The sequence below is a fragment of the Urocitellus parryii genome, chromosome 9 (genome assembly GCF_045843805.1).
Source record: "Urocitellus parryii isolate mUroPar1 chromosome 9, mUroPar1.hap1, whole genome shotgun sequence".
NCBI classification, from domain to species: domain Eukaryota; kingdom Metazoa; phylum Chordata; class Mammalia; order Rodentia; family Sciuridae; genus Urocitellus; species Urocitellus parryii.
This window is the reverse complement of record NC_135539.1, coordinates 9,416,435-9,439,280: the sequence shown is the minus strand read 5'-3', so window position 1 is coordinate 9,439,280 and position 22,846 is coordinate 9,416,435. Positions and strand designations below refer to the sequence as shown.

General features: G+C 52.7%; 1 protein-coding gene across 1 annotated transcript in view; it reads right to left on the bottom strand.

The window, feature by feature from the left end:
• Snx29 (sorting nexin 29) overlaps positions 1–22,846 on the bottom strand; it is a 384,257-nt gene that overhangs the window by 35,782 nt on the left and 325,629 nt on the right. Inside the window, exon 19 of the mRNA XM_026385539.2 lies at positions 10,878–11,018. Within this exon, the coding sequence (XP_026241324.2) occupies positions 10,878–11,018 (141 nt within the window). The remainder of the gene's footprint in view (positions 1–10,877; positions 11,019–22,846) is intronic.

The window sequence follows — 22,846 nt, the reverse complement described above, 5'->3', positions numbered from 1 at the left end:
CACATGTGCACAGGTCCTGCTCTAGGAAAGGGCTTGAGGGTTTTGGGCTCAGAGGGAGACACGCACTGTCCCCTGAGGTGTGGCCAACGGCATGCCAGGAGGAAGAACAGCAAGCGCATGGGCAGGTCCCGGGCACCGTGCCTGGCGTGCCATCAGCACCCACGGGGTGGTGCCATTCTCACTGAAGGAAGAGGGGCTTGTTTATTCCCTGCTAACAGGAGTGAAGCTCCTGGTCCACGAGGGAGAGCTAAATGCCACTATCAAAGGTTCCTCTGTGACACAAAACCGTTCCATTTTCACTGGCTTATGAGGATCAGGCACTTAACTCAAAAAAGCTTCAAAACTCATTACACAAAAGAACCTTGCTCCCCTCAGAAGGCAGAAGGGCTGAGAAATTAAGTGAGGAGAACGTTCCAAGGGACCAGCTGAGCTCCACGTGCTAGGGAAGTGGCGAGAAGGCTGGTTCTCCAGAAAGCCGCGGGCTGCGCCTGCACCTCCATGATGCGAGGCTGCTGGGCCCACGCTGGAGGAGCAGTGTAGGGTGGGCTCACTGCGCCACGTTGGCAAAGGTGCCCCAAGGCCCCACGCTCCTTCACGGAGACTCCACAAATCCTGCTCCTAGTGGCGCAGGAGGCCACGTCAGCCTCTCCAAGGTCACTCGACTAGGGAAGCAGACCTGTAAACGTGTGTGCCCTGCACAGGGCAGGAAGCAGGGACAGGCGGGAGGCCCTGGGTACAGGTAAGGTGACACTGCCAATGACATCAGGATGGTGGAGGCTCCCACAGAATCAGGAACCAAAGATGATGAGGACAGCCAGGAACCAGTGGGCACAGCACCCAGCTCGGCCATCCAGAGGCACAAACGACACAGGAAGCGTGGCTGCTGAAAGTCAAAGCCGTGGACAATGCAGGGGAGAATTGAATTAAAGCCACGGCTGGACACTGCTTTGTGCCCATGTGTTAGCAATGCACAGAGATACTTTAGGTGTGGCGAGGCCAAGCATGGTTGAGAATTCTCACCTGTGACAGAGGTGAACAATGGTGCCTCCACCTTGGAGATGGGCCAGGCAAGAGCCAGACAAGTGGTCGATAGCACGGCCCAGACGCCGGTGACCTCGTCCACAGGCTAGTGACCGAGGTTTAGGGGATGAGCACAGGGACGCGGGAGAAAGTGGCATGCCCCCTGCTCATTCCCCAGAGAGGGGACAGTGAGTGGGTCATGGGTGAAGCCTGTGTCCCAACAAATAAATCCCCCAGTTGACTACGTGAAGACACAAGTGGCGGAAGGGGACAGAGAATGACATCACCTACGTGATGCAGGGAGAACCTCACAAGCACTGGTGATAAAGGTGCACAACGCGGCACACAGCGCTCCAGGCAGGGCGCTGGGCAGGAGGGACGGAGGGTCAGCTGCGCCAGGATGCCTCACTGCTTGGCATTAACCCTTATCACACCTGGATGGTGGTGACAGGTGCTTGTTCATCACATTTTTCAGTGTATTTTGGGGACACAGAAACATTTCTATGTTCTTTAGGAACTTAGACGCAGATACGACAAGACATGAACAGCAGCTAACTCCGGGCGGGGCCGCATGGGTGCCCGCCGGCTCCTCTAGGAACGCCTGCCTCTTTCCTAAACAAGCGGCCACTGTGGGACCACCCTGGGGCACTCCAGCGTGTCCACTGAAGTACAAAAGGCACATGGCCCATAGCCAGCAGGTCCACTGCTACGTACAACCACAGAACCCGGGCTCGTGGGCAGCAGAGGACATGCGAGAACGGAATTGCAGCCCGGGGCCACTGAGCCACACGTGCATCCCGACACTGCCAACGTCAGAGGGCAAATGGAGGCGCTCACACGGTGGAATACCACACGGCAGCGCACCAACCAGCACCGCCACTGCCACCTGTGGCTAGGCGTCACCACGTCATGCGGAGGGGAAAGCAGGACATGAGGGAGCACACGCTCCAGGAGCACGTAAGGTCTCCAAACAGCCAAACCACTCCTCCGCATCAGAAGCCAGGCCCCAGGGCCCTTGGGGGAGGGCGTCTGGAGACCCGCGGTCTAGCCTACGTCCAGCACTATTGGCACAGGTGTGTTCAGGGTGTGAGGCCACCTATCTGCATGTAGACCTGGAGGCCCACTGGACCTCAGTCTACACACAAGGCACCATGACAACCAGGTGAGATGCAAAGAAAGGAGGACAAGGAAGGAAGAACCAGGCCTGGGTCCACCTGAGTTATCACAACTTTTAGAATAACGGAAGCCAAAGTAGGGCGGTGCCCTGTGGCTACAATCTGGGGGTCCCCATATGCCTGATGCCCTGTTGAACAGCTGGGCTGGGTCTTCACAAGAGCCACACTGGTAGCACCTTCACCCCGGGTGACGGCTCAGCATCACAGAGGCTGGGTGACTTGCTCAAGGTCAGACAGTCTGAATCAAGGCCAGTGAGGCTCCCTGGCCCAAACTATGAGCCTCTGGACCCCACAGCTTCTAAACACCATATGGTTCCTGAGCAAAGTGCCAAGGACAGGGGGGTTCTGACCCGGGATTCTGAACCCAGGAACTGGGACCAGGGAAATAACTCAATGGCTGCAATCTCAGGCACCGAAAATATTGTTTTCTGCATGCTCAAGATGAACCAAGATTGCCCTACACGGCCCTCAGATATTAATGGGTCCACTGGAGGGGAAGGGAGCAATTATTCTCAATTACTCAAGGAGAGAGTGAGAGCCGAGAAGCACTCTTCTGTATGGCGAGTTCAATCACTTGTCCAAAACTATGAGGAGAAACAGATGGAGCACAGGATACATGTGTGGAGAAGGCCCTCAGAGCTGGAGGGAGCGATGCAGTAATGCCATTCCCATCATCGACAGCCCCAGAAATATTGTGGGCAACACGGAACGCCCAGCAGAGAGAGAAGTGTCTTGTAATCACGTCAATTACAAAACCAACGGGTTCCACGTAGAAACAGGCTCTCAAGCTCAGCCAGAGGTGCGAGAAGTGGGGGGAATGGCCAACGATGGCCGGTTCATTGGGAGGCCTAGATCCCACATGTGTCCAGCAAGCCCTCCTTGTCACCAGCCATGGCTAATGCAGGGACCTCAGGGAACCTCCTGTGGTCTGACAGCTCCACGGGAGAACCGAGCAGCTACCCATGACAGCACCCTGAAGTCCCAGGAAGGAAGGCGGCTGGGAGAAAGGACCGGAAAATCAAAGCCAGTGCCACACACCGATTTCTACACAACCTGCCGTTTGCTCCGTGCCTCCTACACCCCAGGCACTCTGACAGGTTCTGAGATAGAGACTCAGGGGGCCAGGCTCTGCCCCCCAACTCCATGGTGTCACTGGGGAGGGAGAACTTCAGGACTTTCAAAGTCTGGGACATAGGACAGCCAAGAGGATGCTCTTGAACTCGAGCTCCCTGTGCGCTGCACACAGAAGGCATGGGGACAGAGTGGCAGATCCATGTCCAGCGGCTGGTTCTGGGCTCAATCTTTATAAATGGCCACGATTTGTATTGGGTTTTAATTTGATATTACAGAAAGTCTCCCCAGGAAATCCACTTACTAAATCCACACGCACAAGCCAGACCTGAGCCCCGCAGCGCCTCTCCCGAGATGCTCTCTGGCCAGATGACTTGGGCAACACTTTCAGAGGCATTTACCGCATTAAAGAGAAACCCAGATGTGGACATAGAAGGAGCCCAGTGTCTCCTCTTCTTGCTTTGTACGTTAAGCACCAGGACGAGGTGCACAGTGGCTGGCAGAGTTTCAAATAAAGCACAAGCTTCCGTGTATGGTTTGATTCCATCAGAAAACCTGTGGTTCTGGGTGGTGACTGGGTTCCTGTCTTCCCTGTGTGTGCGGCAGACACCAAGTCCTCCTGACCCAATTCTGCTTCCCACTGGGGGGCCCTGCTGGCCCGTCTGACCTTGACCTCCCATAGGCAGTAGGCCCTGCACCCTTTCTGCGCCACCTAGACTGCAGCAAGCTTTCCTCCGACTGCCATGGTGCCCCGGGGAGGCTGATCCGCTTGCCATTCTCCCTGTGAGGCCCCAACTTCCAGAGCGGATACCAGGCTGGACCCGCCAGTCTCCTCTGGCCCAGCGTCACGCCTCAGCTCTGGGCACATTCACCAAGGGCAAGATTGGTCGGCCACGGCGTCCTGTGAGTGCCCGCCGACTCCCACCTCTGAACCCTGCTCTCGGGCCTGCGGCATCTCGGAGGAACGCAGAGCAGCCTTCCACAGCTCAGTGCACACCCGTTGCTCCTCCACCGCGCATGGTGGTGTGTGTTTTTAATGAGGATTTTAATGCATAATTTCTCCAACAAGTTGAATTATCTCAGCTCCCGGGAAAGCGATTTGCCTCGCCTTAATGCCAGATGAACTTCAGAGACTGAATCTATTATCCGAGGAGGCAATGACAGTCTCTCAACACTCATTTGCTCACTGAGCAGTAATGGAGGCTTTCAGTAACATCGCCCAAAAAGTGGGCCCTCCACCCATGCCTGCAAAGACCCCTTGGGCCCTGAGGCCTTCAGGGCCACCTTCCCGTCTCCAGAGCTTGCCTGCCTCTCGCCCATCCTGCAAAAACGCCCAGCCAAACGCAGAGCGGAGCAACCTCCGGGTCACACTCTAAGTCTTCTGCCCACTTTTGGAATTCAAATTTTTGGAACTGTGAGACCCAGTCAAGTGAAGAGAAAACACGTGGCAAAAATTTCCATTCCATTTCTGTTTGTTTATTCATTAATTCAGGCCAGGGGGATCTCATTATGTCAGGTCCTCTTCAAGGAGCAGGGACAGGGCAGTGCCCAGAACAGACCCAGGGCCCATGAAACCAGAGCAGAGAAACAGAAAACAATTGAGTACGTGAAGAAGTCACTTCAAATAATGGTGCATGCTGGGAAGAAGACCACGGCAGGGGTACGGGTGGGTGAGAGAGGCTGGGGCAGCACAGGCACTGAGGCTTGGAAGGCCTCCCTCTGGAGCAGGAATCTGAGCCAGAGCTGAAGAACCAAACGAGCTCTCCTTGCAGAGGTCTAGAAAAGGCCCTTCCAGGCAGAGGGATCCCCAGGTGCAAAGGCCCTGAGGCAGGAACCATGTGAAGTCTTAGGAGGGTGGTGTGGTAAGTGGAGAGGGAGAGGTGGGCATGAGAGGAGGTGGCAGAGCAAGGCAGGGTACATTTCAAGGACACCTCAAAAGCACAGTAAGGAATCCCCACTGTAAGTACCATGGGTGCTGGTGGAGGGTTTTATCGTACAGGGACACAATCTGATTTATGTTGTACAACTTCACTTTGGCTCCAGGATAGAAGGTCGATTATCAGAAGGCAAGTGGGAAAGGGCAGCCACCGTGGGGCCAGCACTAGAGACGACGGCAGCTTGGGTCACGCTAATCCGAGCAGGGTTTAGGGAGCAGGTGCACTAAGACTTTTTGGAGAGTCATGCTCCCTGGGGATGGTGACAGCCAACCGTGGAGATTCTGATTCTCACTAAACAAAGACATTGAAGGACCGCAGAAGACGGAAAGACTTCCTATGTTTTTAGAGAGGCAGAATTAATATTGTCAAAATGGCCATGCCAACAAAAAAGCACTGTACAGAGTTAATGCAGTTCCTATTAAATTCTAATGACGTTTTTCATAGAAATAGAAAAGTAGTCATGAAATTCATTCAGAAAAATAAGAGACACAGAATAGCCAAAGCAATTCTTAGAAAAGCGAAGCAGAAGGCATCACAATTCCAGACCTTAAATTATACCACAAAGCTGTAGTAACAAAAACAGCATGGTATTGGCACCAAAACAGACATGGTACAGCATAGAAGACACAGAGACAAATCCACATAAATACAGTTATCTCATATTAGACAAAGGCGCTATAAACATACATGGGAGAAAAGATATCCTCTTCAACAAATAATGCTGGGAAAACTGGAAATCCATACGTAGCAGAATGAAATTAGACCCCTATCTCTCACCCTGCACAAAACTCAACTCAAAGTGCATCAAGGACCTAGGCATTAAACCAGGGACCCTGCATCGACTAGGAAAAAAGTAGGCCCAACTCTCCACCTTGTTGGCTTAGGAGCAGACTCCTCAACAAGACTCCTAAAGCGTAAGAAGTAAACTTAAAAATCCATAAATGGGGGCCACAATTGTAGCTCAGTGAAGAGTACTTGCCTAGCACACGTGAGGCACTGGGTTCCATCCTTAGCACCACATAAAAATAGATAAAGGTATAAAAAATACAATAACACATTTTAAAAATGAATCAATAAATAGCTGAAAAGCTTCTTCACAGCAAAGGAAATAAGAACGTGAAGAGAGAGCCTACAGAATGGGAGAAATCTTTGCCACCTGCACCTCAAATAGAGCATTAATCTCCAGGATATATAAAGAACTCAAAAAACTTAACACCAAAACCCCAAATAACCCAGTCACTAAATAGGCAAAGGAACTGAACAGGCACTTCACAGAAGAAATATTACTGGTCAACAAATATATGAAAAAATGTTCAATATCTCTAGTAATTAGAGAAATTCAAATTAAAACTACACTGAGATTCCATCTTACTCCAGTCAGAATGGCAAGTAACAATAATCAAGAATGCAAGTAACAATAAATACTGGTGAGGATGTGGAGAGAAAGGTACACTCACATACTGCTGGTGGGACTGCAAATTGGCACAACCACTCTGGTAAACAGCATGGAGATTCCTCAGAAAACTGGGAACTGAACCACCATTTGACCCAGCTATCCCACTCCGTGGGGAGCAGAGCTCCCAGCTCCCATGAACGTGGAACATGAGCCAGAACACTCCTTTGTCTGTTTAGGTCACCAAGATCCTGGAACTGTGTGTTACCTCAGCCTTCCCTAGCCTGTCCTGACCCACAGAAGTCCCACATCTGTGACAACGAGAGTTAACTGGCTCTCCATTGTGGCTTAACTTAGCTACGAGGAATGAACCTGGTGGAGTGGTGGACTGACAGGTCAGCTACTTTAACCTGGGTGGGGTGTCAGGCGTCCCAGGACACGGATCCCTCTAGGAGGCTCCAAGGATCTGTGCATCCACGTTAACCACACGCCTGCTACGCGCAACAGGAATTCTTTGATAAAGACAAATGCTGAGTCCCGAACTATACCGTGCACTCATTTTATCAATTAAAAATGGGTTCAAATTGGGGTCCAGATGACATTTTAATTCTGAGACCTGCAGACAGTCACCAGTGATGGCATTACGGGGGAAATAACAGAAAGCCAAGCTACAAGGATATTTATCTGACCTGGAAAAAAGGCCAACTGCTCAACATTTACCTGACTAATGCTCAGGTCTCTGGATTCCGGAGTCTGTTAACAGGCCACGGCTCAGGGTAACACAGCACGCAAGCTTCAGCTCACCCACAATCCATCCACCCACTGGGTTTGGTGTGCACCCCAGTGCTCCATGCAGACCATGGAGTCACCCTGAAGCTGTCCAGTCAAGGGGAAGATTCTGATCCGGCTGTATTTTCTGGGCCAGTTTAGAATCAAAGCACTCCAGAAATCGTGCCCTCAGGGTCTCAGGCCCAGTCGGGGCTGCCCGAGTCTGACCTTAACCGAGTTCATCCGTGGCCTCTGCTGAGCCTTAAATGTCCTGCACCCGACTTAGTCCTCCTGACAACGGGAAGAACTGCTCAGACGTCCTGGGCAACAGCCCAAGTGGACTAAAGGGAAGGGGGTACATCTTAGCCCAGAGGCAGAGGAAGAGGGGTCACAGCATAATCACTGTCCAACCAGCCAGTGACAATTTAAAGGGTAGCATAGGCTGGAGAAGACCCCCTGTCCCCGGGGAACAGGGCAGTCCATCTGGTCATAGCCAGGCAGGGCACTTGCACAGGCCGTCATCACCGGCCCAGGGCCAACCTGCCTCCCTGAGTGCAGACATTTGCTGATCAAGTTACTGGGGCGCAAGCAGCCACTGCTCCAGTGACGCCGGCTTCACAGAGGAAAGCCCACTGCTACTGGCACTCAGTCCCAGGACCTGCAGGGACGAGTCCCCCCTGGCCTGGAGGTAAGGGAGGGTGGAGGGAGGCAGGAGGCCCTGGATGGCCCTCTGCAAAGGGAACCTGCTCACGGGCCCCACGCAGACAGGATGGGCCCAGCGCTCCATGCCTTCTTCCTAGGTCACTCAACGCCAGGAGCGCCCTCCGCTCTCCAGGCCTGAGCTCAGTCCCCACCCTGTGCTCTCAGGGCTGGTGTTCACGTTGGACTTGTTTGTGTAACTGCAGGACTCGGGAGGTGCAGGGTCAGAAGGGAGGTGCATCTAGCCACGAGGGCGTGTGGCAGGCTGAAGGGTGCCCCAGGCCGTCTCCATCCTCATCCCCGTCACATTCCCTGGCAACAGGGACTCAGCAGCCATGACTCAAAGAGGGGTCCCGAGATGGGAGGTAAGCTGGAGGGGCTCACTGCCATCAAAAGGAGGCGAGAAGCAGAGGTGACAACAAGGACACAGGCAGAGGTCACAGTGACATGACTGCAGTCCTGGAAGACAGAAGAGGGCCACGAGCCCAAACTGCAGAATAGCCAGAGACTCTCTCCTGGGGCCTCAGAAGGAACCCCCCCCCCCAACACCCCAATTTTAGCCCTATCAGACCGATTCTGGACTTGTGACCTCTGTGACTGTAAGATGAATCTGTTCCTTCAGGCCCCTGTGTTTGTGATTTGTTATAGCAGCAATAGGAAGCTCATACACGACCCTAGAGCCTCCACTGTCTGAATCCCCTCAGTGCAGCCTTGTGCTGGAGGTGCCTCAGCCAGATGCAGACAGGGTTCGCTCAATGAGGAGGGTGTCAGGTAAGACCTTTGCCAATGAGAAAATCTTACGATGATAATGTGCTATGTAGGCTGACTTCTGTTTTATGACATTTTTAGGCATTCTGGATGGGTCCCAAGCTTTGTATGAACCTACAAGTCATTAGGTTAAATCAATATGTAATTTGCCGTCCTCTTTTCAAAAGAATTATTGTACTCCTTGCTACGAACAAGTTTTGTACGTGTTTGGGTTCAGTTCCACTGTTTGTTCTTCACCAGAAAACTGAAGCATAGATTTATTCTCAACCTGACAGAATCTGCTTTAAAACCATTCCTGCTGAAACCCAGCAGTCCTCTAGGGGGTCAGATTCCTAGCATTTTAACCCAGCGATCCATGCCCAAGTTGATGAATCAGCCAGCGACAGTGGCTGTCCCTGTGGAATTCCAAGGGCAGGCAGTGGGTCAGACAAACTCTTGCTGTATGACAGACATCCCAGGAAATCCTGCCAAGGTCCCCCTGGAGAGAGATGTGGGAAATCCACCACTCGGACCTGGCCCCTGTTTTGTCCATGGGACAGGACAGTGGTCTCCGGCTGCCTCCCACTGCCCCCAGCATCAGCATTGCTGCAGGCTGGTTAAGCCACACTGCAGGGCTCAGCCCTGGAGCAGGGGATCAGCAGGTCTGAGGTGGAGCCCGAGAACCTGCATTTTTAGCTGGGGGTGTAGCTTAGTGGCAGCCTGGTGTGTGCAAAACCCTGTTTGATTCCCAGCATCACAAAAAGGAAGAAAAGAATATGCATGTCATCATGTCTGCCAAGCCCCAGGGGATGCTGATGGGCAAGGAGGAGGCCACTGCCGCAGTCTGGCTGGGCTCAAATCACCAGCCACTCAAGCAGGAACAAACTTTATTTCCGAACTCCCGCGAACGCCACCCACGCGGCTTTCTCCCGGACACACCACACACCCACCGGAACTCCCTCCACCGGAACTTTACCCACCAACGCGAACTCTCCAGGAATCCCCAAGAGAGCTCAACCGGAACTCAATGGGAACTCTGCGAGAACTCAAAAGTACTGGCAAAATGCTAGGCGCCATCCCAACTCGGCTGTGGCTCTCAACAGGCCACACCTGAAGACCCACCACAGGCTCATACAGTCTCAGCTCCTTTCCTGAGGCGGCTCATGGCTCCACCTCATGGGATCGGACTGCCCCTGCCCTGCCACCTCATGCGCTGACGCTGCTGAAGAACCTCCACCTGCTGCCTGAGCCCGGCTCCCCAGCTCAGCCATGGACCAGAGCATCCAGAGAGCCCCCGACCCCTCAAGGCCCAGGACTCGCTCCAGAGCAGTGAAATCAGAATGGGCCGGGAGGCGGGGGGCAGTGGATCCCAAGGCTCCAGGTGGCCCAAGTGCAGCCAAGCAAACAGGCGGGTGGGCAAGGAGCTGCTGCTGCAGCAGATCATGAATAGGCTTCCACGCCAGACCCAGCCCATGCTGTCCTGTCCAGTGCTGGCCCCTCATACGGTGACAAGAAGAGGTGCTCAAGAGCTGCCTGCTGGACCAGGGTATACCCCTCTACCAGTGGGGCTGTGGGTACACCTCCCCTCAGGGCACTGGGACCAACCCCTGGAGCAAGCCAGGTCACATGCATCACTGCCCTCTTGATGGGGTGACCCTACGATAAAGAAAGCCCCCAAGCAAGTGCTCGCCCCGTGGCGCAGCCAGGTGAATAGCGCAGCTGCGGATGCAAATGAGAAAGGCCACTGTCCAGGACAGCGCCCCATAAACTGGACCCACAGGCCAACCCCAGCTGCCACCTGGGCATCCACACTGTCCAGAGTGTCCCTGCCACCGTGGCGGGTAGGGGGCCTGTGGCAGAAACGTGGTCACAGAGCCAAAGTGTCTGCACTTGGCCCTTCCTGGAGCTGTCGCTGCCCCCGCCCTGGGAGGGACAGCAGTGGCTACCTAGGGTGGCCAGAGCCAGGTGACTATTTTCTCTTTTCTATTTTTTCTCATTTTGGCCAACTTTCTTTAGAAAGCATGTTTTCAGGCAGCGGAAGGGCGGCCAGCCCTGCGTGGGACGTACCTTGTTCCCAATGGCCTTCTTGGGTGGGAAGCTGTAGGCCCGCACCTGGGGGAACCTGCTCTGCAGCTTGTGGTGCAGACTCCGGAACTCCGTGTACCGCCGGTAGACGTTCCACTCGTCGTCCTTTATCCGGATGTAGACCTGCCAAGGAAAGCAAGACGAGACATGGACTCCTCGCTCTCACCACGCTCTGCACCAGGGGCAGGGTTTCACAGCACGCCACCCAGGAAAACCAGCTCTGCGAGAGCAAGGCCAAGTCTGTGTCACCTCCACGGGGTGCCACGCGCATGCCACAGAGCAGGGTCTCGGTGGCACTGGCTGAACAAACAGGCACATGAAAGACAGGCAAGGACATCACGCTGTGTGCCATTTCCCCAACGGCAGCAGAGACCACAGTGCACTTAGCAGCAGACACTTCCTCATTGTCCCGTGGGTGCTGCTACACCAACAGGCTGCTGGGAACAGCGAGGCCACCTCACTGGCCACCTTCTTCCCATCCGTACAACCAAGCTGAGAGCAGCGGGTCACCCAGCAACTGGGGCGGGGGGGGGGGGGGCGGGCAATGCAGACCTCCACAGGGAGGAGCTGGGCTTGGATTTGGGATCTGCTTGACAGCTCAGAGGAAAGGTCACCTCCAGATGGGATGAGCACACTAGGACATAAAACTTCCTTATTTTAATTAAATTGTGACTTCCCAGTGAAAGCTGTGGGGTACCAATGCAAGGGCTCCTTCATCAGCGTTGATTGGCCCCAGCATCTCCCAGGGACACATGGCAACCACATCCCAGAGAGCAATGCACTAAGAAATTACCTGAGTCGAAACAGCCCAGGGAGTAAAATCCCCAGTGAGAAATGGCTGTTGTCATTTGCAACCAGTGAATGTCAATACACGTGTTAGGAACATCTTTAACCATAAAAATAGACATCTCTGATGTGAGTGATGAATTCTGCCTCTAGGTGAAACCACCTGTGAACCCCAAATGTGGACAACATGTCCTTGAACATCAGTCAGGGTCTCTCACAATATATCCCTGTGAACACGGGCAAGGAAAGTGTGTGCCAAAAACTTCAATTAATGGGTAGAAGTTTCCAGTGGAATTAGATGGAGAAACAGGAGGCCTATCAAGTTACAGAAGTCCCCAAGCTAAGAGAGACAGTAAACATACTGGTGACAGACACCAAGTGCTCTAGACTGGCCTGAGGGATCTAATTCAACGTGATGAAATTCTACAGATCAACGTGGGGTCTTAGCACCACAGGAGGGCGCAGCACAGCAGAGACCCGGGGAACAGAGGAGGGCTCGGTGCTCCAGCTAAATGCACCAGGAGGAGGGCCACCAGGAAAAGCCCACGTGACCCGTGTCCTCATTAAAAGACATGAACTTCCAGAATAGAGGAGTTGATGGCTCTGCTCCATTCTAAATCACCAGTCCCACTTGATGGGTTTGCTTGCCACCTATTATGAGATGATCTTTGTTCAGAAAGGCCCAGATCACATGCTACTCAAACTGTGGTCCCTGGACCAGCAGCACTGGCATCAATGGGAAGATGTCAAAAATGCAGAATATTGGGCTCCACCCCAGACAAACTGACTCAAGACCTGCACTTCAACAGGAACTCCCAGTGGATCATTCACACTTTGTACACTTTGAGAGGCACTAGGCCTGAGAAGGTGATATTCAAATAATCAGAAGAAAGATGGCGACCAAGAGGATGACAACACCCAGGAACGGGGGAAGCAGACGAGCTCTCCTAATCCCTGGAAAGGCTGCCACGGCAAAGAGGAGAGACCCGCTAAACGTGTCCAGGGGGTTTCAGGAAACAGACTTTCAGCAGGTGGAGAAGACAAGACCAATTTTAGGAGGAAGAAATTTCTAGCAGCCAAAGCTGCCCGAAGGGAAAAGGTATGTGTTAAAGGTTTCTTGTCTTGGTTGTGCACACAGTGGATGGTGACTGGCGGGATGGATATTCTATTTATATACTGAGCCCCAAAAGCACCTGGAAGGCTCGGTTAGTTATTGAGATCTGGACCTTAGATTTCCACAATCCACAAGTGACATATAAATCAGTTAAATAAACCCAGAAGAGCTCAAGGGACTTGAGTGCATTACTCTTGAGTGACAGCAAGTGCCAGTTACCCATCTAGTACCTACTTCCCCCAATGTTCTTGGGGATAGCAATGTATTCAGCTAAAAAAAGAGAAAAAAACTTTTAAACTAATTTTTTTTTATGTCTCCCTTACAGGTAAGAGTGGCTAATGAACTAAGAGCAAAAATCAGTGGGAGCTTCTAAGCTATATAAGAAAGTTCTCCAGAGAGATCTGACTCAGCTACCAAGTATCATTTTGCTGTTCTATCTTTTTTTTTTCCCTCAAACACAGATGTGATGACTGGTACTCCAGGAGCCATCTCGTGATCATGAGGTGATCTTGAGAAACAGGAAGGACTCTGGGTCTCTGAGGAGAGTCATCCCACCAATTATTAATTAATCAAAATAAAAATTTTTAAAGATTTTTTTAGTTGTCGATGGACGTTTATTTTACTTATATGTAGTGTTGAGAATCGAACCCAGTGCTTCACACATGCCAGGCAATTGCTTTTCCACTGAGCCACAACCCCAGCGCCATCCCCCAAATTTGTTTCAACAAAAGAGAAATAGTCCTTAATTGTTCAGGCTTATGTCTTAGGGGTCTTTGTACTAACAGCTGAATGCAATTCTGATCTGATACGTTTTTAAAGAGACCATATCAGCTTGGGTATATTCTTACAGAAGCCCAAACACCCCCTGGAGTGTGAAAAATTCACACTTGTTGGATCATCACACATAGTGCAAATTATTCAGATCAGAGTAAGCAAACTATGGTTCACAGGCCAAGTGCAGTCACGTCCACTTGTCTGCCTGCCGCCTACAGCTGCTTTGAAACTGCAATGGGGCCTGGGTGGCTGCCCAGAGACCACACAGCCTGCAACGCTCCAACCATTTACTTTCTGGCTTTTCCAAGAAAGTTTGATGACTTCTGGCCCAGCTGTTCAGGAAGTCCTCATTATGGTTATTTCTCCTCAAATCCATTAAAAATCCAGTGTGGAGAGGGTAGGCCCTTTCCAAACCTCACCACCGAGACCCAGGGATACCCCGTGTACAGGGGCTTCCTGGGTGATCCCAATGAGTGGTCCCTTGGGGAGGCCCTGATGTAAGGCCCGGGCTCAGGTGTGGGATGGATGAGCCCGTCACCTCCCTGCCTGTCACTTCCTTGTCTGTACAGGAGCAGGAAGCAGCACCTCCCTCTGCAGTGGTTTGAAGACCATGCAGGTCTACAGGTGACGCAGCTGTGCCTGGGGTCATTCAGACCCCTTTGCAGACGAGCTGGCAGTGAGGAGGCTGAGGCCAAGGGCTGGACTTGGTTAGCCTAGCTGAACCAAAGGGCATGCCCAGGCCCGACAGCACCAGGGCATGTGGCTTCCTCATGTCAGGCTGTGACTCTAACAAGGACACTCGGGTGGCAAATCAGGAGCACGAGTCCACCAGCCCTCTCCAGGCCCTCGCACCTGACAGGGACTCAGAGCAACTACCGTGCACGGGGACCAAGCAGCGGGACGAAAGGATGCAGGGTCACCTGCAAGGATGGGAGCTACTGTGATCTGCGAATGGTGGATGCCAACCCACACCTTGGAGCCTCCCAAGCACAACGGTAAACATGGCCCTTGATGTGCGTGGTCAACTCTGCTGGCATTTTTCGTTTTTCATAAGGTGCATTTAAGAGCCAGCTGTTCACTGCCCTGCTGCCCGCTGGGCCCTCCCACGGACACTCCTCTGCTGCCCACGTCCCTCCTTCCTCTCCTACTCACACACCACTCCTGGGTCTGCATGTTTCATTTTTAGGACACCACCCAAGTCTGGCTCTCTGCTGACTGCCCATAGGTGTCTGCACCAGGATCTGTCCTGTAACCTGCTCCTCCTTCCCCGGAGCCTGTTCCCTCCCAGACAGACCCCCAGATGTTGACCCCAGATGCACATCAACTTAGACCAGTTCTGTTCTCGCCCCCCACATCCAACCACCCAAAGAAGGGCCTGCTGCTTCCACCTCTGAGCCCCTCCAGAGTCGCCCACTCTGTGGACCATGCCCAACCTCCAGCTGTCCTCTGGACTCCCACGTTGCCCTCCAGGCCCTGAGCACGTCCCCTGCTCAGACTCCTTCAAGCACTCTTGGTGAAGGATGGCCCTGCTGGTGGCAAGCCTCGGGGAGAGTGCACACAGCTTCTGTGGGCTTGGAAGATTCTGGCACCACCTCAGTCTCATTTCTGGCCCCGCCCCTTGCTTTGGCAAACCTAGATGGTGCCAAGTGGCCTGCATTTCCTATAAGACTCTTTGATTTCTTAATTTTTTTTTACTGGGATTATAAGCCAGGGGGGCTTAGCCACTGAGTAACATCTGCAGCCCTTTTTTTTTAATGTTTTGAGACAGAGCCTTGCCTAGCTGCTGAGGCTGGTTTCAAACTTGCAATCCTCTTGCCTTAGCTTCCCTGAGTTGCGGGGATTGCAGGCATGAGCCACCACACCTGGCTAATGTCATGAATTCTTGAAATGTCTTTAAAACCAGAATGATGCCTAACTTGCCTGCATTTCTGTTGAACATCCTATGAGATGCTCGGTCAGATCAACTATCCTGGAGAACGGCAGTGCTTGGCCTTCCAAGCTCCTCCTAGGTGCATCCCCACTATGGGGGACAGCAGATGTTCAAGGACTCTGAATTTCAGTCAGCTGGCACTAGAAAGGACCTTGGAGACTACGTAACAGGGCTGGTGTGACAAACATCCCCATCCACCCCATGCTGTCCACTTGAGAAGGGTGCCAAGGTGGGCTTGGGTGGTGCTGCCACCTGGACTCGGGAGAAAACGTGGAATGGAACCACCATTTGACCCAGCTATCCCACTTCTCAGTTTATACCCAGAGGACTTACAATCAGCATATTTCAGTGACACAGCCATATCATGGTCTATAGCAGGTCCACGCACAATAGATAAACTATGGAGCCAACCTGGGTGCCCTTCAGCAGATGAATGGATGAACAATGCCATTTCAAATCTTAATAAAACATATAGCTCTTGGCTGCAGACCAGCGCCACCTAGGGAGCACCTCTGATGAGATGGTGTCACTAAAGGCAGGCACCCTCATGGTGGTCCTCAAGGTAGTACCAGGATCACCCCTTTCCTGCCGAGGACCCAGTCTTGAGGAGGCCACATCACTTGTCCAGGCAGGTGGGACAGAAGGATGTGAACCCAGAACCGTCCCCTGCCAAGTCCTGATGCTTTCTACCACTGTGGGTCCAGCTCAGAAGCCCAGGGGACCTGAAGCCAGCAGTGCAGGCAGCCAGCAGAATCGAGAACCTGCCCCTGAGCAGACCATGTGACCTCAAGGAGGGTCTCCTCCTACCTCACCTGCTCAGGTACTCCTCCCCCTTCAGATCCCATCTAGTGCCATTAAAATCAGCCGGGATTACCTAAGGGGGGGGGCCTCACAATAATGCCTGAGCACCCAAAACCGGAAACCTCGCATTTGTCCTCCATTACACTTCATCAGTCATAGGCTTATTTCAGTGGAGAACTGAAAGACCTAATGCTCAAAATTGTTGGGGTTATTTATTTCTATTTTGTTTAAAGTGCTCCCCCAACCAAATTAAATTTGACTGGTCCCAGTTCCCTCTGGTTGAACTGTAAAGGTAATTCCTTGGAGGGATAAAAGGACTCAACCTCTTCTGACACCAAGTTCCCTTGTAACACGAGCAATAAAAAGCGACTTCAAGTCCGATCTCCTAGAGTCAGAAAAGAAGAATAAGGGAGAAGGGTAACATCTGGGATCAGGAGTGGGGCAAATCCTCTCTTCTCCGTTTTAAGAGGAAGTTCAGGTCTTGAGATTTCTTTCCCGCCAGGAAGGACCGCCCCAGTGATGCCCGTGATGACGCAGGGAGGTGGAGGGACGCTGAGGGTGGCAGGTAGAGGGACGCTGAGGGTGGCAGGTAGAGGGACACCGAGGGTGGCAGGTAGAGGGACGCCGAGGGTGGCAGGGCAGAATCCTTAGTTCATCATCGAACAGAACCCAGAACCAGCGCCTGCCCGGTCAGGGCCACAGGGAAACGCTTGCTTTCTGAAGAAGGGAGTCGGAGCTTGTTTGGGTCCAAGTCCCGGTTCTGGTGTTTCAGGTGTGCCAAGAGAAGGCCCAGGCTCCTGACAAAAGCATGTGGCCCGGCAGGCTGATGGCACGGCCCCCAGGCCTGGGCTGTGCCGGGGAAAGGCCTGGCTCCCCCTGCCCCCTGCTTTCCTGGCTGTGGTCTTGGGGATGTTACCCCACCTGGAGACTCGGCTTCTCCGTCTGTAGAATGGGGACAAGGCCAGCTTCGCTGGGTGGCTGCCGTGCCTGGCAGGCAGCAAGCAATGGCAGCTGTTAATACCACAACCCCTGTCACCTTCATCATCCGCTGCCTTTGTGTACACGAACTTCCCCATTACAGAATTAGGGGTAATTATAGGATGTGCAATCACGAAATTAAAGCAGGTAATTACCATGCCTAATTAATTGTCGAATGCAGGCAGGCGAGGAAACACAAACAGCGAGCACAGGGTGTGGCTGGGACAGCAGAGCATCCCCTCTGCCCACAGAAAACGCAACAGACAGCGAGCTCCATGAGCGGCCTTCTCCAGGGGGCTTTCGAGTGCTGAATGAAAGCCGATAAGCACTCCTTGGGCTTCGGGCCCAGAATGAGCCGCATGCCCTCTGCCTGCTGCAGGCCAGCTGGGTGCTTCTACGCCCTGTCACACAGCACCCACGGTTCTGGACCAGAGCCGTATTTTAGGAGGAGGGCCTGGTAGGAGATGTTTGATGGACACTGTAAACCTCCTCGAGGATCAGACCCCACAGAGAAACCCACCGGCACCAATGCGGCAAGAAGTCACAAATAAACGCACCTTTACATGCTGCTGGTTTAGGTCCCAAACAGCACGCTTCCCCACTTGCTCAGCATGCGACACCTCCCTTTCCACTTCTATCCTCATGCAACCTCTGCGTCAGGCAGACCCCACACCTCAGAGCCAAACCCTGGGTCCCGCATGTTGTGATAGTCAAGAGCACGCACGCACGTTCTTGGACTTGGGCACAACAGCATCCCACTCAACAGGACCTTTCTATGCCAGACAGTGTACATAAAAAGTTCCCCCGGATCCCTGCACTTTTATATGCCCTCAAGCTGTCTCAACTAGTGATAAGAAATGTGCCCAACATGACCTGGGAGGCAGCGGAGGCCAGAGCTGGGCCTTCAAGCCAGGCGGTACCAAAGCCCAAGCCGCATCTGAGAGAAGAGCAAGTGCTAGGAACTGCAGAGGGCCCGTGCCCTTCATGAGGACTGTCAAGTGCAAAGACAGCCGATGACGTTAGGATAACAAAGATTCTGTTAAAAATGCCTTTAGGTTCCTAATTCATTCTGCTTCCTTAATAGCCAAAGAGTGAAATGATTTGTGTTTTGGTTCGCGGCCCGTGTTAATGTATCCTAGCAAAACTTTCCTTTTAATGAAATGGCTTCATGTGTTATTAACTATAAGTGTCCTCAGTGCTAGAACAAAAAGCCTGAATTACCGTATGACCACGCTGATGGAGTGATGTTATTGCAGCCAAATGCTGAGAATAAGATGAAGAACATAGCCAAAGAAAAATGACTTTCCAGATCAGTGGGTTATGTAAATAAGGGAGGCGAGTAAAAGATGAGAGGCGTTATTTACAAAGAATCGCCCGCACAGCCCCACGGGTCTTTTAAAGGCGGGTATGGAGCAAGGGCGTGGAAGTGGAATGGACCAGCACAGTCTCTGCTTTGCCTGGGACAGCAGTATCAAGTAGTGACTAAGCGACAAGCAGACCCTTCATCTGGGGATGCGGCTCAGTGCACAGTTGTTGGCTGTGCTCCCACCCAAGCTCCAGGGTCCCTGGACACTTACCATCTATCTAGAAGCTTCTCACAGTGGCCTGGTCGGTGGTACCCAAGGCCCAACCTTCCCACCTGACTGCTTGCATTTCAGGGGTTTCAGAGGCGATCAGAGCTGGCCCACAGATTCAGGGCATGTGCCTGTCCTTCAAGACCTGAGCCAAGTCTGGAGTCTTTCCTCCATCAGAAGGGGTGCTGCCTCTTCAAGGTGGCCTCTTCTGTGCCAAGCTAGGGCTGCCTCTGGAGCTATCGTGGAGAGCAAAGCTCATGATCCCTGCCCTCCTGGAGCTCAGGGGCCAGGGAACACCCCGACTACCACTGATAATCACACATTTCCAGTAGGGACTCGGGATGTAGGGAGGGGCCAGTTTCTTTCACTGGGTGAGGCCAGCAAGCGGGGAGAGTTAGCCGAGCAGGGATGCCGACCTAGACCACGACCACACCTAAAGAGAGACTAAAGGACACAGATATACATGGCAGTGGGACGTGATTCAGTCACTGCTCAGCCATCAGAGCACCCTGCCATTTGTGACAATGCGGGTACACCTGGAGGGCACCGTGTTAAGTGAAATAAGCCAGACACAGACGAGTGCTATGTGGGCTCGCTTACCCGAGCACTCCAAGGTCCAGCTCACAGAAGCCAGCACAGAGGAGGGCTGCCAGGGGCCAGGTAAGGATACTGATCAGAGAGGACAAAACCTGAGTTATGATAAGTTCTGGGGACCCAAGGGACAGCAGAGTGACTACAGTTAGTAATACTGTATTATATACTTGACGTTTGGAAAAAGCCGATTTCAAGTGTCCCTACACATGTGCACACTCTGTTTGCTGTGGGTGGCCACGGCGGTGCTCTGTGGCAGTCATTACACAATGTGTACATGTGTCAAAGCTTGGCATTATTACAGCTTTGAGCATATACAATTTTGTCAATTGAATATTCTAAAATTAAAAACCAAGATAAAAGAGATGATGGGCAGGGTGTTCCAGCCGGGCTGGGCAGTGAGGGGGAAGCAAAGGCTCGGTAGCTACATTTGGGCTCCAAGAGCAAAGAGCAGAAAGCACCACACTCCTGACCCCCTTCCACGGCAGAGTGACAGTGACCACTGGTGGCAGCTGTGCCCAGGAGCCTGACAGCCTAATGAGAGTCATTTTCAACTTGGGTGGCAGCAAGAGGGGACATAGACTCATAAAGTGCAGGTCCCCGAGGACATGTGAGACAGCCCCTGGGGAGCCCAGAAATAGCTGGAGCCACTTTGATGGGAACTAATTTCCGGCAATCAAGCTGCTGGGGGCTCCAGCGATCCCATTTGGGGAGTGTGAAAGGAAATGTGACCTCATGCTGCAGTCACATGTAGCAGCCTGGGCGTGTGAGTCATGCACATTGCACCCTCTTGGCCACATGACTGCAGGAGATGCTCACCGGCCAGACACCGGCCGCTCCATTTGTGGCACCCATGTTCTGCATGGAATGGAGATTTCACTGGGAAGCAGCGAGAGTCTTCTGCATCTCTTTTCAGAGATGTAAAGACCAGTCAAGCGTTCCTGGGGGGCAGAAGCAAGGAGGAGCAGAAGCCAGACCCTATGTATTGTGAAATAATGGGATGTAAGGACTACTCATGATATACCAATAAATATGATCACAATCATATGTGTGCATGTGCGATTATATCCCAAAATAAGACCAGGAAACAAATCAAGACACTAACAATGTTATTCTGAATGTTGGTAGACATTTGTTTTCTTTATGGCTTTTCCAAGCTTTCCAAATGTCCTTCCTCCACTGAACACCGACTTTGGTAATGGAGAAATTCTTGTCAGTACGGGGATCAAATGAGAAATGAAGTAAGTGGGCAATGGGCTTTCCAGCCGAGACCACGAAGACAATGCATCTCTGACCTCCTCCTCTCCAAGTGCAGTTGGACGTTAAAACAGAGATGTTAGAAAAGGTCTGGCCACATCCCCAAATGGAATGGGTATTTGTCATTTAGGAACAAAGACAATATCCAAAAGGGACCAAGAATACAGAATGGACCAGGGACATGGGGCTCGGGCATGAGCGCTCCCAAGGACTGGTGACCAGACAGTGCCATGCACCCCACCCCTCCCCCCACAGGAGACCAAGCTGAACACCCTGTGTGAAGCCAGAGCCCGGGCCCAGGCATCCTGCAACACTGACCTGTACCCCGTCTGAACTTTTTAATCTGAAGAAGTTTAAAGGAAACCCCTCTTAGAAGATCTGATGCTCCAAATTGTTTCAGCCTCTCCCAGAGCTGCCGTGATGGACGGGAGGCCACTTTCACCCACAGCCCTCGACCCCAGGCCTTACCACGGCTGCTGGTGCAGGAATCAAGGTCCAAGGGCAGAATGCATTTCTCTTTGCCTGGAGAGAAGGGGCCAGGGCCATGCGAGAGCCCGCTCTCCAGTTAAACTTCCCCGGGCAGGAGGCCAGTACTGCCTCTAGCCCAACCAGGGTGAGAAAGCAGCAAAGCACCCTGATGAGGTGGCACACTCATGGATCTCTAAACTACCCCAGTGCCTAGCGTTCATTGAGCACCTAATATGTGCCCATGCTGCACTCAGGCTGGCCGCATGGGTGCTGGCAAGGCCTGACAATCTGGACCAGGGGTTATGAGCACAGTCCAGGAGCAAGCCTGGGTTTCATGTTCTGATTAGACTTGATACTCCCATTAGCTGTGTGACCTCAAGCAATTCACTAACCTTCTCCACATGTCTTGACCTAAGATGGCATCCACCTGCTACATGGTGTTTAAAATCAATCACGTTGCAAGGCATGTAAATGCTTACTGAAGGTTAACTCTTACTAGCAAAAGCTACGTGCCAGCTCTAAAGCAGTTCAGGCCCTAGTGAGGTAGACGGTCATGTACATAGAAACTAGGCCTAATGAGACAAGCACTGTGACAAACAGCTGTACCACAGGCCCTCAGACAAGTGGTGGTGGCATGCATCCCTGGAGGAGGGGGAGGGGCAGGCCAGGGGCCGGGGAGTGACAGGAGGGCAGGCAAGGCCAATGCTACAGGAGGGGTGGTCTGCTGGGTTACACTGTGACTTCCAAAACCCAATGTGCTTGAGGATAGGAAATCAGGAAGAATAAAATGGTTACAAGCAAGGCTGGCATCCGAAGACACCGAGGAGATGGCCACCCCCAGAGCATGGCTTTTGGCTTCCATTTCTGAATGAAGAGTCTGATCACGTGGGGTTTACTGGCCGCACCTGGCCTCCCAGAAGTAAGTTCAGTGATAAAGATGCTACGGCCAGCAGCGCCTGCGTGAACCAGTGGGCGAGGGGGGTGATGATTCATCAAGGCGGCCAAGAGCACCATGATTGGGAACGACCCTCTACCTCCTAGTACCTAATCCTCCTTTAAGGAACTGTGGCGTCTCTTGCCATGTGACTTTTAAGGCATGCCAGGCTGGGCTCCATCTTGCCACACACCTGTCTCAGGGCCCAAGTCTACACCAGAGCTGGCACTTCTGTCCCGGAGATGAGCTGGATCCCACTCCAGCTCCGAGCCTCAAGGCTGCATGACATCCGGCCAATCGAAGCCCTGCATGCATGACAGGGGGACATGTCACTCAAGCTCAGCCAGCCAGGAGCCAGGGTGTCTGGGCCTACCAAAGATTTCCAAAGAAGGAGAATACCAAAGAATAAAGCCAACCCAGAGGGAAGCAGAACAGAGAAGGGACGGGGCGGGGGAGGGATTGACTGAGCTCCTGGACCAAACCCCAACTCGACTCCTCAGCCGTGGAGGACACTAAATGACTCTGGTAAGCCAGGTTAAGGTGAAGCCTTTGCTTCTTGTAATAAAAAGAACTGAGACTAAAGAAGAATTGGATTGGACCAGTATCTAGGTAGCTTCCCCTGGGTAGGCGTCCATGCAGGGCCACCTAGAGAGAGCGATGTGGCTGTGCGGTGAGCATGCAGGAAGCAGACGATCCCTAGAGAAGCAGATGTCAACAGGAAAGTGCGCCACCCAGATGCCACTC